This window comes from Caloenas nicobarica, chromosome 3 (assembly GCF_036013445.1).
Source record: "Caloenas nicobarica isolate bCalNic1 chromosome 3, bCalNic1.hap1, whole genome shotgun sequence".
NCBI lineage: Eukaryota > Metazoa > Chordata > Aves > Columbiformes > Columbidae > Caloenas > Caloenas nicobarica.
The window spans coordinates 82,970,287-82,990,254 of record NC_088247.1 but is presented as its reverse complement, the minus strand read 5'-3'; the positions used below and the strand labels follow the sequence as shown (position 1 = coordinate 82,990,254).

The 19,968-nt window shown below is 35.3% G+C and overlaps 1 protein-coding gene across 5 annotated transcripts in view; it reads right to left on the bottom strand.

The window, feature by feature from the left end:
* SDCCAG8 (SHH signaling and ciliogenesis regulator SDCCAG8) overlaps nt 1-19,968 on the bottom strand; it is a 110,051-nt gene that overhangs the window by 85,532 nt on the left and 4,551 nt on the right. For 3 of the 5 annotated variants that reach the window (XM_065632513.1, XM_065632515.1, XM_065632516.1), the window contains exons 2-11: nt 18,225-18,404; nt 18,033-18,115; nt 12,882-12,995; nt 12,359-12,484; nt 11,915-12,055; nt 10,512-10,576; nt 8,178-8,366; nt 5,923-6,061; nt 2,672-2,824; nt 27-161 (exon numbers count right to left, since the gene is read on the bottom strand). In XM_065632513.1, coding sequence (XP_065488585.1) covers nt 27-161; nt 2,672-2,824; nt 5,923-6,061; nt 8,178-8,366; nt 10,512-10,576; nt 11,915-12,055; nt 12,359-12,484; nt 12,882-12,995; nt 18,033-18,115; nt 18,225-18,404 — 1,325 coding nt within the window. Of the gene's footprint in view, nt 1-26; nt 162-2,671; nt 2,825-5,922; nt 6,062-8,177; nt 8,367-10,511; nt 10,577-11,914; nt 12,056-12,358; nt 12,485-12,881; nt 12,996-18,032; nt 18,116-18,224; nt 18,405-19,968 lie in introns of those variants that run through there. The other 2 variants (XM_065632518.1, XM_065632517.1) reach the window with 2 other exon arrangements.

Genomic DNA, 19,968 nt, shown 5'->3' with positions numbered 1-19,968 from the left:
CAACACTCATTTATAAGTGTGCCTACCTTATTCATCTTCATTTCATGAGATTCAAGCTGATGTTGAGATTCTTCTAACTGGTTAACTAAAGAGGTCTTCTCCCTTGTAATTCTCTCTACCTGAGCCTCCAGCATGGCCACATTTTCAGACATTGCCGTGACCTGCAAAAAGCCCAAGAACACTGTAATGATGCAATACGACCAACCACAGATCTGAATCTTGTGGGACTTTCTCCTTGAAAGCAATTACACGTAGCCAAAATACATAGTACTGAAAATACAATAAAAATATCTAATATACATATTTAAAATATATAATTAAAATATAAACTGAAAATAACAGAATATAGCTACATTATTTTAAGAATAGGTTCATTATTTTGGATTAATTTATCACATAGTAGTTTATTTGAAGCTTTTCAAATAGACTAGTCTCCAGGACTTGTTAGTATGGACAAAGTGTCAGAAGCTGCTTGTTGGCAGCTGTAAGAGTACTATTTAACACCTTCTTATACATCTTTGTGTAGATTGACTTAAACCAAACTATGTTCCCCCAGCTAAAGAAAACTGTCATTGCAATCACAGATCTTAAACTGATTTTCAAGTTCAGAAAACATTTCAGCACTATAGATCAAAGCATGATGTTGTACAAAAATAATATACAATATTATGCTGAAAATTCTAACGTAATTCAGATCTAATTTTGCTGAATGGTAAAAAAAATGTAGCAATAAAACAAGAGACAGTGACCCTTCAGCTATTTAGCCCTATATATCTAATATAAGTGGAAGTAACGGTGGCTGACAGTTCTAGGTTAACTTAGAGGAATTCAAAGCTAAGCCTAGAGGATGATATATTCATAATTATTTTTCACTCATTATACATCCACTTGATTTATGTATCATGTCAATTTTCCCCTTCAAACAAATCACTTCATAAAGTAAGAAATAAAATATTCATACGGAGGTTGACTTGATGCACAGTATAACATTTCTACCATCTCAATCCTGAAACATTAAAGTAGGTAATCACATGTCGGCATAAATCATCCATGTGGATCATAGTTTTCTGCAAAGTCATCCCACAAAATCTTTAATTGCCAAGTGTGACATCATCATAGTGTCACTACATGTTGTTTAATGCGTATGTAGAGTTTTAAAAAAGGATGACATCTACTCAAAGTGGGAATCAGTTCAAATAAAACACATCTCAGTGGGTGATGAAATACAAAGTAACGTGATGACATAAAGGAGTGAATTATTCTACCAGAAAAAAGTATGAAATGCTTGCCTGTATTTTGGAGTGCACACTCTGCTCCAAAGCAAATCTGTAGCTAAACCGCTAAATGCGTAAGAGGGATAACTTCCAATAGGTAGCAAGGACTCGAAGAATTGCTTAATAATGTCTTATTGTCTCCAGTGTAAGGTTAAACTTTTTACTTCAGTTTCCCTGGCAACAGGTTTCTAATGATCACTTACAACAGTTCACTTTCTCAAATATCACTTAGCCCCTATTACTGTGCTTAATTCCTGTATTAATATCTGGAACTGAAGTTAAAAGCTTTGACTTCTTGTAGCAGCTTCAGAACATCTCATAAAACCAGAAATACAACCATATCACCTTGCTTCCTGTTTATGTTAGTAGCTTTCCACCCATTTCACAAGCAAGCACACTACTAAAGAAGCTCCCTTTTTTTAAACACTTCAATAATTTATCCTGTTCAGCCTGTGCTCTCTAGATTTTATAAACCGCGGGTTGTTTCTAAAAAGATCTCCAAAATACGGGAAAAGCCTACGATCAGAAGAGAAATTCACTATATTGTTTCCAAACCTCCATCACAACATTGCTGAAGAGGTTGCATGTCAAACAAGCATGAAAATCACTAATTCATGGAGCATTTCTCTCTACTCTTCTTCCTATTTCTTTCTCCGGTCACCTTAGAAGTGTCTCCTCTGTCACGTCTCACAGGCTTACTGCTGTTAGCATGAGGTTTCCTCTGTAGATTCCATTGAGCAGAAAACCCTCATGTTTTATACTCAAATTACACTAGCATCTACACATCTAAACCAAGGCTATGAAGGCTGTGTTGGAATGGTCACAGTATAAATGAAACAAATTCTGTCTCAGAGTGTTTATAAACATCAGTAAAAGTGAGAAAAGAGATTCCAACACATTTCTGCAGGCGGGCCAATTAAGGATAAGATGACTCTGAAAAATACATTATCGGAATTCAATTATGACATTGTAATATTAATATATATGCATATGTAAGCTCAAAGTAGCAAAGAATCCCAAATTTGACATATGCTAACTTCTGAATACTTGACTTGGCAACCTAAATAATAGTCTTTATAAGAAGCTAGGTACAAACCTTGCATCACATATTACTTAACCCTTTCCTACTTTGACAAGGTGCATTAGAAAACATTATGCAAACCAAAATAAAGTATATAACACCAGCAACTTAGTACATATCCAGTGACATAGCATAAAAATGAGTTATTCAGACTCAAAGGATCACTTATTTATCACTGCTTTAAAGCAATAGTGGAAGTGATTTACTGAACTCCCAAATCCAAAACTAAAACACAACAAAAGGCAAGTAAACAGAAAGTTTAAACAGGATGATACGCTCGTTGTAATACACAAAGAGAACAAAACCCAACTCATACCATTGCTACCAAGTCCTCCCTTTCCTTCTTCATTTCTTCCCGTAGTGCTTCTTTTTCATGAGTCCTCTTGTTCAGCTGGGCAGTTAACTCCTTTTCAAGACGATTCTTCTGCCGTTCTATCTCACTTTTCAGCTGCTCACACAGGACTAGTGCCTAGAAAAAACTATCTTTTTAGGTGGAAGAAACCTAAAATATTAAATAAACATGGTATTTATCTAATGCCTTCAGAGAAAGCAATTTGCTATTAGAAAGTATGTCTTTCGGGTTTTTTTAATGAAGTTATGTGATGTTTACACATGCCCTACTGTGTCAACATCTAGAATGTGACTAACACATTGAAAAAAGATGAATATGTTTGTATGTATATACCTGCCATACCGTAATTTAGAAATCTAATTGCTTTTAGGAGTCATGGCAAAGGTGGAAGCATTGTTCAAAGTATATTTTCCAAAAAGCAGCTGTTCTTCTTCTAAAACTATGATTATTTGCCTCGCATTTAAAATTCCTGAATGTCTATGACTAAAATCAGCCTCCAATATTTGACTCCTGGCAAACACTGTGGTCACTACCTAACTGCATAGCTGAAGGAAAAATAAACAAACAAATAATGTATGCATTTCCACTTGTTCTGCCCATGAAGCAAATTACTGATTGCAGAAGGCTAAGAAGAAACCTGGAAGAAATAAGTAAAGATACAAAAAGATACAAAGAAACTTTTATTTTACTTTTTTTTTTAGTTTCAGGTTTGTCAAATAAAGGAAATTAATTCTATTGAAAACTCATAAATGTCCTGCTTAATTTGAAGTGCTAAAACACAGGTTATAAACGTGTTTTCTATCAAAATAGGAGAAACCTACATTCATATACAAGCAGCACAGTAGACATCGTCTTCTAAAAAAGCTAGGAAAAAAGATACCTATCCATTCATGCTGATGTATCCCTGCCAAAGGGACAGAAGTTGTGTGTTATGTCAGCTTAAATCAGAAATACACTACTCCGTTAAAAGTAAAACAAAGTATTCAAAGCACCCTAAGGGCAGCTTGCTGACCCACAAGTAAACTAGATTTCATTTCATCATTTCAGTGATATCCGGCATATCCTATTCCAAGAAAGCTAAAGTAAACGCCTTTTAGGAACCCTACCTCATTACCCTTTATTTTCTAACAATTTTTTTTTAACTGCTTATTTTTCTTTTACTCAAAGCCAGTCCTCTATGCACAATTTCCTTGGTGTTGGGCTGTTCACGAGGGAAGCAAACTAAGCCATTATTTTTAGAGAATCCTCTAAAAATCTCCATTACGTTTGTGTCAGTTCTGTGGGACCCCCCTCAGGGTCTCTCCCATCGCAAGTCTACTGTGGTAAGAGAATCCCTCGGTTGTTGCCTTGAATCCTTTTCTGTAGGAATGTATCATCAGCAAGCAATTCTCTGCAGAAGACTGCTGGAGTTTGGTGAAACTGTAAAACAATGCAACTCCAGAAGAAATTAGTTGCAAGAAAAAAATGTATATTTTGTTAGCTCTCCTGTTGTGACTACATAATGAGCAGTTCAAACAGTTATTCTTCTGTGACATTTATGTTGAAAATACATTCCTGGATTTGCTTAAGCTATGGAAGTTTAACCTTCCCAGATCTCCTCCTTACTCTATGCAACAGGCAAGAGGCCACAAACTACAGGGACAACCGAAAGGCAGGAAAAAAATGGTGGTTTTAAATTATAAGCACCTGTGGTTAGGCTGTCTGTCAGCAGGGTGATGAAATTGCTATTATAGCATTTGGAAGCCTAACACGTTCACTTCTCACTTTTCTTATGTGGACTGTTCTGTTGGATTCCATGATAACTACAAAGAAAAAGCACTTCACCTTAAGAGTAGAATAAGACTGGAAAAATAAAAGATGGTTTGTACTTACCAAGAAAAATACCAGTACTTGTAAAAGTGCTAAATTAATGCAGCATAAGTAAAAGATTTCTTACTGTTCCTTCACAATACAACAGTTTTTGAGCATGAAAAAACCCCCTACTATTCAGTTTTGTACACAGATATCACTTGACATTTCCTTGCTGCAGTGAAGAGTGGCCAGTAGAGACCCCAAGGACCTGCTTTCTTTATGTAGCAGAAACAGCATAGGCATGAAGACCCATTTTAATAAAAGTTCTACTAATTCATCTTACTAAGTTTTATTCTTAGGCCACATTTCTAACATGAGACAGACTGAATAAGAATTTATAAGGATTTTCTTTTTACATGTTAAAATAAAGATTTCCAACACCAAATGAAAAAAAAGAGAGGAAGAACAAATAACTTCACTTATTGCATAGACTAGGAAAAGTATTTTAATTAAATTTAAATAAATTTAAAAATTTAACTACTCAGGGACCAGATGTGACAGGTGAACAGTGGGCTCAGAAGGATTCTTTCTCTCTTTGTTCAGTAAAAAACAAGGAGCTGTAATAAGCTGAAGTTAAATTTAACAAGCACATACGATATCCAGCTCTCATTATTTTTTTCCCCACTGTTTATAGTTAAAGACCCTACACACACTGTCCTTACAGCACTGGATGAATAATACCAATTTGATCAATAGAACAATTATATCCATCTTGTCCACTATTAAAAACAACAGCATTTCATTTAAAAAACCCCAAACCTCTCAATTCCATAGTAATTCACTAATAATACAGTAGATGTCACTAAATAACAAGGAGATAATTCAAGTCAATATCGGTTGATTGTACATAGTAACTAAGGCTAACACAAGCATTTGATCAAAACCAGTTTCATCATTATTATCTATATAGCACCAAAAGCTTCCTGCAAGTAGCATTAGACAGGACTCCTCATCTTCAAAGAGTTCTTTTAGTTAATTAGTTCTTGCACTGCACTCGTCTGAGGCAAAAATTGTTTGTAAGTATTTTAAGCATTCTTTCCAGAGTAGCTCAGAAATGTGATATATCATGAATCCCTTTGAAAATTCTAACATCCAATTTCTATCACCTACACTGTGAAACTACCTCAGAATTTAAATGATGGCCCGAGAATGCAAAACGCCCTACAGCCTTGATGAGAATTTAAGAACGCAAACAGAGTTCGTGCTACTGCTCAGAAACAGCCACACATTGCAATCCCTTTAAATTTACTATATCATCAACATCTGATAAAGGTCTTATGCATGTATTCTCTCATTAGCATGAAAACTAATTAACATTTGCAGTAGATTTGAATACTGAAAAGCTCATTTCTTGATTAATTTACCTTTGTTTTTTCCAAAGTGGCCTCTTCTGCCATTTGCACAGCTTGTTTAACTTGCTCACAAGCATTAGATTCTCTTTTCTGCATTTCTTTCATATTTTGCCTCAGTGAAACAAGTGCATCCGTCAAGTCATCTCTTTCTCTGCATATAAAACAAACAGGTATTTCTTCATCTTTTCTCAAGAGGAAACAAACAAACAAACAAACAGGTATATCAAGTATAAAATGTTAACAGACAAAAGACGTAAGGGTTGTAAGCGAAGCAAGACTAAAACCAGCATGGATTAAGGGTGAAAGACAGCATACTGGTAGCTTGGCAGATATTGAAGATATAATTTTCTTGATGACCAGGTCCTTCACTTCAGAAGGAGGGACTGTTAGTGAAACTGCTGGTAATGAGAGCAGAGCTCAAGCCACAAATATACTGAAGCTGAGCAACATTGAGTTGGCATAACGAAACAGGAATCCATTTAAAAAAAAAAAAAAAGGAGGGGGACATTTCTGGAAAAAAAAAAAAAGATTGAAGCAATATGAAATTACATTGTCATTAAATGTAAAATAGGGAGAAAAAAAATAAAAGGAAGGGTTGGGTACAAGTAATTCAGGTTGCTAAGTATATCAAATGAAAATCAATAGCCCTTTGTTGCCAACTGAACTAAACTAAACAATAAGATTTCTGGATTCTCCATCTCCTCTGAACTTCCATTAACTAAGCAACTGAGATGCATACAAATGGCAAAGCACAGTCAGGAAAACTGCAATACTTAACTTGGGTTAAGTTGGGTTTGGGCTTTTGTTTTGTTGGGGTTTTTTGGGGGGTTTTTTGTTTGTTTGTTTTGGTTTTTGTTGTTGTTGTTGTTGGGGGGGGGGGTTGTTGTGGTTTTTTTTTTCCCCTCTTTCTTTCTTCATGTTGTGTGGAAGGGTAACAGTTGTATTTGCCAGAAAACTAACAGATATATTTTGAAATTTCATTTCAAGAAGATTTGGACAAACTGCCTTTGAAAATCCCTACTGAAATATTTTTGTTCTTAATAAGTTGCATCACAGGAAGATGTAGCTTTCAGATTTTGTTAAATCTCAAACTGAGATAATGGTTTAGGAAAGATAAATGTCAAACTTCACTATAATAAAAGATGACAAGGAGGTATTGATTTATAGGATGTTCATATTTTCCAGTGTCTGTGACAAATAATTCTTTTTCTTACCAAAGTAGATTTTGAAACCTGACTTACAAGCAAAAGAGAGCTTTCCAAGAAAATTCTTGGACTTGACAATAGAAAAATACATAAATCCTGGTAACAGCCATCTAATATGTAAAGATAATATCCATTTGACAGACTATATGTCCTATGTCCCTTTAGTCTTGCTTCTAATTGACCCACTACCTCATCTCTAGCAGTCTCATTCTAAAACTTCAGAAATCCTAAGAAGCTTCAGGTACCTGGCAATAAATAGATGTCTGTTTAACAAACTTCAAGAAAACTGCAGCATCCTATCATTATTTCTAGACAGCAGAAAGGGAAAGATTTTTGAAAATAGCTGACTAGCAAAATTTGTCAAGAAAAAAACATTTAAATGCTGTTGGGATTTTATTATATTCAGCCTGTATAACTTTTTAAAAATAATTTAAATAAAAGCTACAATTTTTAAAAGGCTGCAGCAAATAATTTAATTTACTTTTATCCAAAGGAACTTTTTTCCCTTGACTTATTGTAGTTAGGGAGGAGCAATGCATCCTATCCCAAACACCTGACCTACTAAGAAATTCAAAGGGGAAAAAAAAGGATTATGCTGCTGATGTATCCTAAAAGTTCCCCAAATGTAATGAAAATAAAGTGGAGCCAGAAAAACTTCCAGCTACAGAAAGATAAGGAACTTTTGCAAGAAATGATCAATAAAAATACAGGGACTTCCATAGTATTTCTTCTGACAGAGTAAAGGGTTTGTTTGTACAAAAAGTGCAGGAAACAGATTATCAACAGTCTGTTTATCTGGACAGCCCAAGATATCATAATTACAAGACAATGACTAATGTTCTTTCCAAGTTAAAATAAGTAGCAAAACTATCGCGGCTTTCAAAGTGGTTGGGACCTGCACTCATATTCTGCCATTGACCTAACATTATAACTTCAACGTGGGACTCCATTGTTCTGTAAGTGCACGTCTCTCTATGAATGCAACCCAACACATTGAGACTTACATGGATTAATGTAAGCAACTGTACTTTCAATAACAAAGTAAATACCCCTCAAACCTACTTTGTTACCCTCTCGATGGTCTGCATGTGAACATTACAATGAGTCTGTGCAAGAACTGCCTCATGTTGTGCACATTTCAGACACAGACCACCAACCCGGCTAGAATTCATGGCTGAAACTAGAGACTTTTGGTGTTTTAGCCTTCCTTCCAAATCTTGGCATGTTTTCCGAGATTCTGAAAGGTCTTTCCTAGAAAGAAGAAATTAAAAAAAACATCATTTGTGCAATCAAACATTTCTACAAGTTAGATTTTTATGCAATACATAATTACAGATATAACTTAAAAAGAGCTGTAAGAATCCCTGTAATGAACATTATTTTACACATCTCAGTAGGCTAAGGAAGACTTCAGAGAAATAATAGTTGAACTGCCCAAAATTATTAATAGACAAAATGAAATTATATTAAATTGTTCCTTCCTTCTGTGTATCAGAATGCAGTGAAGTTACACAGAGAATTATTAGATACAATTTGTAGGCTTACATATGGTCTGAACAGAGTAAAAGATTCATTAGCAAGAAACACTATCAGCTGTATAAACATTTCAATACTCTTATCATTTTTTGGTTGTTGTCCTTACTAATAATATCACTAAGTTCACATTTCTTCTCTACTCTCAAATTAACTGTAAAGTTACAATATAAAGTAAAAGTCCCCTAAGCTCCCTAGACAAAATCCAGTTATATTCAGCACATTTGCTCTGATCCAGTGACACACACGAACTTGAGGTCAACCACATCTCCAGAAAAAGCACGATAAGTTTTTTACTTGTCTCCAAAATTTTTAACAGGTGCCCTGAAGAATTTTCTCCAGAATTTCCAAGCATCTGTCAGGCCGGGGAGAGTGCAAGCCATAGGAATGCTGACATCAGGAAGTTACAGACAAACACACACTGTGCACATATAGATCAATTTGACAAACTGCGCAACGAATCCAAAGCTTTGGGTTTGTTATGCAGGCCATCTGGGCAGCACACACAGAGTAAGTCTGACACATTCTGCTTGCATTGGATTTACTGTGCACATGATGTATGCACTGCATGCCTGCTTATTTCCATCTGGGAAATCTGTGCAGTTTTTCCAATTTTAGTAGTTGGTCTATTAAATATAATCCACTACAACCTGAACAGAACTTGCTCTGCACGTATCCTTCGACAGTCACAGTACAATGGACCTATTATTGGGAAATCTTGGACAGGAATCAGCGAGTCCTACGTAAATTCATGCTTAAAGTAAAAAACAAGGATAGTCCAACTGAAAGCAATATAATTTCTCACTTTAAAATCTAGTGAATGATCAAGTGCTTTGCAGAAAATGCAGTTTGAAAGATCATGCCCCTTAGGAGAAATCAAGAGGCTGAATAAGGTACTTGTGGAAATTTTCAGGCTAATTTAGCTTCCAAAATTTATTCCTGAACATATATTAGACTTCAAGCCAAGGTCAGGGGGAGGGAGGGGAATTGTATTACGTAGCTGAAATTTAACATCTTCTTTTACTTTCACTAGCACAACTGGCTTTGCCCATTTAAGATTTCAGTACTGCAGAGGGCATATTTGAACTTGTGTCCCTACCAGTAACTCTTTCTACACACACACAAGTCTAGAATTTTCAGATGTATGAATCCACAATTTATGCAGGGAAAAACAGAATTAAACAAATTCAGTAGCAGTATCATGAGTGCAGGTGTACAGGCGGGAGTTTACTCCAGACCACCAAATCCTAAAGTGGTTGCCTCTACCTCTATTTTTCTATAGTTTGCTATCTATTCAAACCTTTAATATTTTGAGGAGTACAAGAGGACTTATTTTCAAATATTTTTGTGTTTAAAGATCTGAAGGTTACATGACTGGAAACACTGCCTGCATGCTTCAAAACTATATTTTCCTGCTCCAAAATCATTACCTAGCCTAAATTAGTTCGATACTTAAGATTTCTAAAACCTGTAATATAAAATACTAGTAGAAGAAAGCTAATTATGGAAAAGCTCACACAAGTTAAAATTCTAACTTTTTAAAAAAAATTCGTCTAACTTAACAAAGAAAAACAGTAAAAAAGGATAGACATTTTATATCGATTTGTAATTTCTATAAATAATTCAACTGTATTTATAACATTTATGTATTGCTAATGTTGCTATATAATACCAGTACATTCAATTTTGATACATTTATAGTTGAGAAAACTTCATGTAAAACCAACTTTCAGGAACATTATCAGAAAACATGACATTCAGATGTTCAGAAATTCTCTTACTTAAATTCAAATTAAGTGGTTCACGTTGTTATGAAGTGGTAATTTATTAACAATAAGTTTAAGAAAAAAAAATTCACTTTACCTTAGAGACTGTATTTGAGTATCGAGGATATTGACTTTTTCTTGATAAAGAAGTTTTAGTTTCTCCTTTAGAAAAGATGGGAGAAAATAAGTGTCTTTTACTTTCTTCATAATTTTGTCTTTATAAATAAATCTAGACATTAGCCACATTCATTCTTTTCTCCTGAAGATATCAACTTGTTGAAACACTAGTGTCAGAACTCTAAATATTTCACACTTGTGGAAGTCTACAAAATGAACAACTCTCCTGTTTTCTTATTTCTGTACATCTTGCCAGATCCTTATATGGTAAATTGCTCCAGCTTCAATTGCAGCCATGTACAATGATTTACACAAACTGATGATCTTGTCTCAAGTTTGCTCTTACTTTCCCAGAAGTCAGCAGAAATAAAAGAGGAATTCTGAAGAACCTTCTAGTAGACAGGCCATTTATTTATAATATAGTGAGTTACTCTTATTATCTGGTGAAAAACTAGATATACAAATCAACCACACCAATGTTAAATACAATTGTGATAACAAACCAGATAAAACACCAGAAAATTAGCTTGCTATGGCGCTTAGAAAGATATCACAATCAATATGATTCCCCTGCTTTAAATATGAGAGATGAAGAAAAAGTGCAATTACTGTAAAAACTAGCTTTCAAACAACTGCAGGTGATAAGGATCATTGAAGAGATTTTCAGCTCTAGATGAGGCATAAAAATAACAAAAATATATTTTACTTGGAAAAATTAATAAATACACAATTATCTTGAAGAATTAACAGCACACACATACACGTGGATTAAATATATCAAAACTTTCAGTTAACCGTGTTTTTCCCAAAAGAAGGCAATGCTACCCCATTAATTTAGAGCCAAAAAATTAAGAATATCTTCTCAAACTAAAAATACAGGATAGAGACAACATTGTCTTTGAATTCCTAGGGCTCCTCTATATCTCTAAAAGCAAAAAAATGTGAAATTCAGCTTAGGAAAAACAGACTGCACAAAGTGACTTTTGTACCCTACTGAGCCTGCGCCTTATTGTAAAAGATATTACCTGGAGGGCTGCCTAAATTATACCAGCTACTTCCCACCTGCTTGTGCATTCTGTTACTGCTAAGAATCTCTAAAGTACAGTGGAGCCATCACTGACAAGACATTCTTAAACAAAGACATATCTCTGGGAAGTCAACATCTGCAGATACAATCTGCCATCTGTGTCTAACTGGATAACAATATTAATTAGGATATAATAAGAAGATGAGATTTACGAGAATAAAATCTGACCTCAGATTAAGGTTCTGTCAATCATAACTCTCCTGTATGTCTGTTACAAAATCATCAGAAGTGCAGCAACAATGAAGCACCAAAAGGTTTTACAAAAGTATGTCTCTGCAAAGAAAGTTAATACCAACCAGTTCTACACGCCATTTTTCTATTTCTTCAACAGCTGCTGTAACAAAAGCCTGATCTTTGTTACGTGCTGGTGACGAAGTGACAGGCTGATGCATGCTACAGTCATTACCACCTAAAGGGCAGGAGTTCTGAGTATTTGCCTATAATAAAAATATTAATGCTTCAGTTATAAGTATGTAGGCTGGATTTTTTTAAACAAATATTAATTATATAAGTATTGAATCTTGTGATTTTCATTACAGTAGGATAGAAGAGCCAATAAAAAAAGCTATTTAAGTTGGAAACCTACGATAATGATGTTATCCAGAGAAATTCACATTTACAAACATTCATGAAATTTTGACTAAAATTCAGTTTGTGGATAAACATTTACATAGTCTTCCTTAAAAAGATTTGGGCCCCTAAACACTGATTAAAACAACAACAGAAAAATAAAAACTTACCGAGGCATCTAGAAGAGTCTGTTCTCTCCACATATGTTCTGTAGTTAAAAATTTCAGTTTCTGATGGAGTTCCTCATTTTCAAGTACAACTACTTGTAGTTGACCTTTCATACCAGACAATTCCTCCTACGGGATATAGAAACTGCATGTAAAAGGCTCCTTGAGAAGGCTACCAACATTTAAATACATCTTGAGACCAAAAGTCTAAATTAACATTCTCAACTATTTTAACCCATTTAGAGAGAATAAGAATACTCAAAATACAGATTTCATTACGTGGAAATTCAAGTTACAAAAATACTTAATAAAAAAGTTTTTTATTTGTATTTGTGCCTTTGAAGACCCTTAAAACACTGGGCAGGCACCAAGACGCATGGTGAGGCTCAGTATCTACTGAACTGCGTTTGACTCAGTTTTGGTCATTACAACAATCAAGCTCAAGACCAAGTATAAGTTGTTTCTAAAGCAACTCTTCATATTTAGAAGTCCAGGGTTTTAGTAGGTGAAATATGTTGTCTAATACCTTGCAAAACTTGACTTCTGCTTCTAAATGGTTGATGTACTGTGACTGATCATTGACTATAGGAACGAGATCAGAAAGGGCTGGTAAGTCTCTAGTTGCAGCTTCTGGGGGTTTCTGAAGGAAGTAAAGAAAAGCATGTGTTATTTTGCAGTTTTCCATTTATTGCAATAAGATGTTGCTTGCACACTGAGTACTATGTACACTTAATAAAAAGTCACCAAATACTAGATCATGAGGAAGGAAGAAACAGTAAGAACTTAAAATCTTCCATACAAAAAGTACATGTGTCACTTCTGTCAAAAAGTACAGCTGCTTGACTACACACATCTAAAAGCAGGATTAAATCATACCCACAAATCCATTTGTAAATGAAATGCACAGCGCTATTTAAGTATATCAACCATTTTAGACAAATGTAATGGGGTGTTTTCTTCTCTGTGAAATGAATAAAAAAATTCCTTAAATTTTAATGAGCTGTGGATATGCATCTAAGGCTACTTCTCTAAATGTTCATTAACAGTTGCTATAGAAACTATGTCTGCAATTTTAATTAGAGACACAGGAAAATGTGCAACAGATCCTACATTTATCAAAGAACATGATTATCAGTATTTTAAAAGACAACTCTAAAAAACCTTTCTGAAGGTCCTACAAATAGGTAAAATTTTTGATAGCCTCACAAATAACTAGTTTAAAAACTGTAAAGAAGGGAATCCTTGCCCATTCAAGATAAACAATGACATCTCTGCCTTGCTCAGCAAGATTTAAACAGGGATTAAATTTTTTACAAAATGTGAAAAACACAATCACTGTAACTTTACAACATTTACTCCTAAGACTACAGCATCAATTAAGAATGTAAATAAATGTTATTAAAACAACTTTAAAATGCAAATCACAATGTTTTGTTTTTCTTTTAATAATTAAAATTCAGACAGTTAAACTGCGACATATGTCTAAGTAGAACATATATCTTCTTAAACCAAAGATGTCTGTGTTTTTCACCAATTTACTGAACAGTTTTACTCACATTTGTAATAGGGTAAATCTCACTTTTTTGCACTCTTTTCTGGTAAGGATACAAAATGTACAGAGTTGTTAGTGGGTTCCTCTCAGAGGAAAAACAGGTGCATTTCTAGCATTAGTTCACTATTCTGGATGAAATCTTTATACCAGTCCCTAGTTAGTTTTTAAACATATACAATTCTAACATCTTTGCACTCAAGACAGTAAACACACCCTTCTGTGCAGAAATATTATATGCTTCTCAAATATACTTAAAAGTCTTAAATATCACAGAACTCATTTTCAGGAACTAACTGAACAGTTGGGCTCCTATATATCCTGAATCTCTGAAAAGATTCAGAAACCTACATCTTTGGGTTTAGATGTTACTATTATTGTACATTCACTATTCAAGCAACAACAACAAAAAGCCCAAACCAAACCAACAAACAAATAAAACCCAAAACACAAAAAAACCCACCAATACAAACAAAAAAACCCAATCCAAGCTACCAAAGGCTAGGTATTACATCTACAAGCTATCTACAGGTTCTGCCAACATTTAAAGATAAAATCCACTAACTAGGCTGAGGCAAAGGTTTCTACCAACAAAAGCCATTGTGTCAAATTATACCTAGTATAAGTATTGTCCATATCAAAGGGGGGACTCTTGAGAAAGTCAGAACTATGCTTGTGGAGACAACTACAGGGTTTTCCAGAACCTCCTAGAAAAATATGCAGAGAAGGGACTCTGAATTTGCAATATACTATACCTGGCTCAATGCATGTAAGTTCCATGTTCTAATGACAGAGAATTCACCTTGCCTTGAGGGCTGTTCATCTCAACTACTTCATGAAGTTTTAAAAAATGAATCACACTTGTTAAAGCATACACGTAGCACCACTAATATTTGTAACTCATCGTTCTGCTCCTCTGGGCTCCTGTTCATCCATCCCTCTTTTCTGAAAGTATAACATACATCTTGCAGCTGAGAGCTCTAGCTGCCTTTCCTGAAAAGATTACACCGCTGCAGTGTTTGAAAACGAAGGAAAACTCCATTTCCATTCAAACTGTTTTTCACTAACAGTGCTAATGCTTAACCTGAGAAGCTTGAGAAACATTGGTGTAAGGTATACAAAAGAGTCCTGAAGAATGGTGTCACTAAAAGGAAAAGACTACATAGTACATTTTCCCAACAGAAAAAAAAAAAAAGAGGACTTCTTAACACAATTTAACTCACGGCACTGTCACTGTGATATTTATTTATTTAGAAGCCTCTCCCTGCCCTTTCATGGTGCAAATGCCTGGTAGATCATTTGTGATTTCTTTTTACCTTTTTACTACACAATTGTTATCAATTAATTATAAATTTGGGAATTTTTCATTAGTATTCTGATAATATAACATGTTGTACCAAGTAAGAATACAGGCCAAGGGAGGCATATATTTAAAGTAGGCCAAATATTAAAATCAGAACTGAAAGAAACACCTGATTAGTATGAATTACCAAATGTTTATGCCTAAGTCTCAGAAATGCCATTCACACTTGCATTCTTAATACTGACAAGTTTACCATATAAACACAAGGTTTTAAACAATATAAATGCCTGGCAGCTTTGGAGGCCAGCATTCTACACGGTGACAAATAGTTTTGCCAACATCCCAAATAATTTGGCCCACCTTTTACTTTCCCAGAATGCCTCAAATTTCAGTTAGGTCAGCCAAGACCTGGCTTGTAGAACTGCAGTTGTATGAAGCAATCATGCTGGGCCTTGACCTCAGATGATGAGGAAGAGAGCAAAAGGAAAAATCTCTGCCCAACCATCTGGGTGTAATCAAAGAAAAGATGTACTCATTTGATGTCTATTGCAACTTTGATCAATGTGCAAGTGCCGTGGTTTAACTCCATCTAGTAATATAACTACAACAGCCAATCGCTCACTCACTCCATCCCCCCAAATAGGAGAGAGAATCAAAAGGGAAGGGAGACACTTGGATTGAGATAAACACAGTTTAATAAAATTTAAAAATACTAACATACTACTAGTATATATATAAACAGAAATAGAATATAAAATAAAAGATACGCAATGTAATTCCTCACGAACTCCATCCACACTGAGCAGCCAGTCCCAGGCAGCAGCACCTGGTCCCAACAGCCGATCCCGGAGAGAGGAAAGAAAACCAGGAATGCCCAGAGGCCTCTGCAAATTGCAGGATGGCAAAATGCTGAACTAAAAGTTCTGAACAGAACTCCCCCAAACAGGTCTCTGAGAGTGAGAGAGAGACCAGAAGATCCTGACTTTCTTTAAATATGAAGCGTGACACTAATGGGCTGGAATACTCTTATTGATCAGTCTGGATGTCAGTCAAGCTCTGCCCCATCCATGCCCCCCTTCCTCACCATCTCACACCTGTGGGCAGAGCGCTCAGAACGTACTTGGCTCTCAGACCAGAGCAATTAAAAACACTAAGAAAATTAACTCGCTTTCAGTCAAACCAGCACAGCAAAAGAAGGAAATTGTTAGACAATGTTATTTATATGTATGAAATGCTGTAAAGTTTAATAAACAGTATACTTTCTGTGAAATATTATATTTAGCTATAGACACATGCAGTCATCTATTATTAAGCAGTCATCAGGTATTTCAGCATAATTCAAAGCAAAAGGTTAAGATTACTTTGCTTTCCTTGACCTTTGGGGAATCTGATTCTTATACAAGAAGCATTTCTGTGGTGTCCAGCAAACCACCAGACAAGCTCATATTTCATAAGGCTTTGGGGGTTTTTGTGTGTGTGCACTTCTGTACTTCCACATTTTTTGAGTTTTACACTTGGTCTGGCTTCAGAACGCTTTCACATCCTGGTTAGCAAGCAGATGGAGGACAGTTGAAAAGGAAAATAAGGCCACCACTTCACAGAATCCCTCTCATTGGAAACTTCAAGAGGAAGAAATGGGACAGTGCTCTATCAATACAGCAAACCCCCACCTTTTCTCTCTTTACTCCTTCATCCTTTAATCCACTCCTCAAAAGCATTATCACATGTTTCTGAGCAAAAGCATCCCATTTTCTGAATTTTTCCACTCTACTGAAATTTCCAAATATAAATAGAAAATTTGGACAAAGATGGATTAAAAGATGCTTCCCCCCATTCAAATACTAAATACATGTTGAAACTGATTCATGTCAAGTCAAGATCACCCAATGATGCACCATTGCCTTGAGCCACAAAACACTAATTCTATCCTGCACCATTATGAGGCAAAAGTACCTGGCAGGACAATCAGACTAAACCCATGGATTTTAGAACACTCAGTAAAGTTGAGCTTTAAATAAAATTTCTCAATGCCAGAACAGCAGAGCTAGGCTCATTACACAGGCTCAAGGCAACACAGCAGGAATATAAGCTTCAGATTGTTTTGCTGCCACGTCGAATTTGAGAGCAAAGACATTCTTGTCTTGCTTAGTATAAACCACACTAGTCAGTGAAGGACATCAAAAGATAAAACTGGAACAATGCCTTTAAATTATTTTCCTTTAGAGATACAGAGCAACTGTCAGATACTAGTAACTAGACTGTCCATTGCGTGTACTTTGGTGCAGCTCTGCTGCAAGAAGGCTAAATCTGAGAAGCCCATATAAGGGTGTAAACTAACTTTGACAGAGACCTACAAAGCCTGTTGTTACATGAACATCTGTAATTGTCTAAAAAAAAAAAAAAATAAAAGCATGGTTACAGCGGGAGAAAGCCTTCCAGAATCCTTAAAGTACACTCAAAGGAGAGCAGAGGCTGCTTTTACAGAAATGTGTCTATGTAGTCAATCCCACCTGTTTCCAAAACAAAAAGGATTAACTTTTGGTTGAAAGACAAAGATGAGAAAGCTGAAAGCAATGTGGACTGTGACCCACACTGCACAGTCAACAAAACAGGAGAAAAGTCTAAATCCTGTTTTAGAGATTTCTTTTTCTTCCACTATGGTCATAAGCATACTCAAGTTCTGGCCACTGCCTCAACTATCTCCTGTATTTCAGAATAGAAAAATTATCTGGTGCTTGTTTTTCTTCCTGAATACTAGAAAAGGGACCTCAGGATGCATGCCACTCATTCAAACGACACAAAAGAAAAAAGGAGAAGAAACATACACAGAACGACATCTTTGTCCTTGACAGAAAGACTTCACTTTCCATTCTTTCTTGATGTTCCAACAAAAATTTAAGTTGATTAACTAGGAAGAGATAAAACACATTTATTATAACAAAAATATTTACTTTTTTCATTGAAATTAGTATAATTTCTAACAATTTTTAAACTATTTGCTTTCAGAGTCATCTTACCTGCATGACTGTTCTGCAGTTCCTGCCAGGCTGCATTCCCACTGTCATCATTGCCCCTGTCCACATCATCACTGCCCGTGTCCTCAGAAGACTGGTCAGATCCAGCTTCACCACCATCCTTTGCAAACTGTCTGTCCTCCAAGGCATATTTCAGCTGATGAATGCTTTCACTAGCACGTTCTGAAGAAAAAAAAAATCATTACCCACAATAAACAACATAAAAGAAAGTATTTACCAATGGATATTTTAAATTTGAAATAAAATGGGAGAACTAAAAGCATTCAGCATCTATCTAGCTTGACTACTTGATCTAAACTCAGTCACTGGAAGCAATTACCTAATGCAAATAGCCAAAACAGCTACTTATGTCACAAGAAACATTTACTACATTTTTAAAGAGGAAGCTATAAATGGCATCTTAGCCTGACAACACATTAGGACTCTGCAGCAGCAGAAGTAGTTACTATTACAAATCTCCATCAGGGACAAAAAAATAACTTCGACCCTAAAATATTTTCTAGCATATACAGCTTTGAAACTTTTCAATGAAACTAAAGTTCATGCTGTATTTCACACAATGTGCAGGATCAGGCACCAAGAACAATATTTGTGAAATCTAATGATGTTACCACACATGATAAAGCAATGTGCAGCATAAATAAAAAATTATCTGAGTAAATGAAGTAAAAACTCAGCAAACTAAGCCAACTGAAAACAGTGATTAAATAAAGACTGATGACTACTGAATAAGTGTTCTGGGAAGGGAAGAAAGAAAAAAAAAAAAAAGGCAAGCAAAACACCTCTTTCCAGACAAATACAAATATTTTAATGAACACTTTCAAGAACTAACTGACTCACTGGGGAGTGATACAGTTCTCATTTTCAATATATTTTTCTTATGTTCCTTTTTAAAATTTTTATTTGATTCAGTTGACTTCATAAAAATAAAAAATTTTCCAATCATAAATGTCATATCACTCTGATATGGCTGATCATTTCCAATATGCCAGAAAAGAAACTGAAGAGATTTGCAGCTGAGCGATGACAACTGGATTAGGAACCAGAAAATATGGGCTTGCTTTTAGATAATGATGCTTCTAGTTCACACCATAGGACCTCAGGTGACTCACTTATATTACTTCTTTCTTTCATCTGCCTATGTACAAAAGGAGATGAGTATTTCATTTCTCTTCCCTTTAAGCAATGGATATACTACCTAGAAAAGGCAGAGTAGTAACCTAAGTAGCATGGCTTTACACAATGTTCAACAAAGCAGGATCTCCAGGTTCTGCTGTACTACCAAGTGAGCTGTCTCGGTGACACCGTCCTCCTTCACAATTCACAGCCACTTCAGCAGAAATATAAGAAACATGTTTCTTTTATAAGTAATGCCACAGTCATTTGTGACTACCAGTCAAAACCACCCTGAATCAGAAAAGTTTCATTAATAGTTAACGGTTATTAATAATTTAAACCAAAACAAGAACCCAGCCTCTCAAAACATTACTTGACTTTCAGAAACATATAATCATAGCCATTTTTTTTTTCCACTTGACCCTGAATTCTTTGGAGGGTTATTCTCCCCCAGGACTACTGCATATGAAACACTTTGGTATAAATGCCCACAGAACAGGAATTTCACTGCTGTGAGACAAAGCTTTTAAAGCAACATCTTCTATTGGAGCAACTGCTACAACTAGAAAAATGACAAGCTTTTAGGCACATGTCCTTCATTTACGTTTAC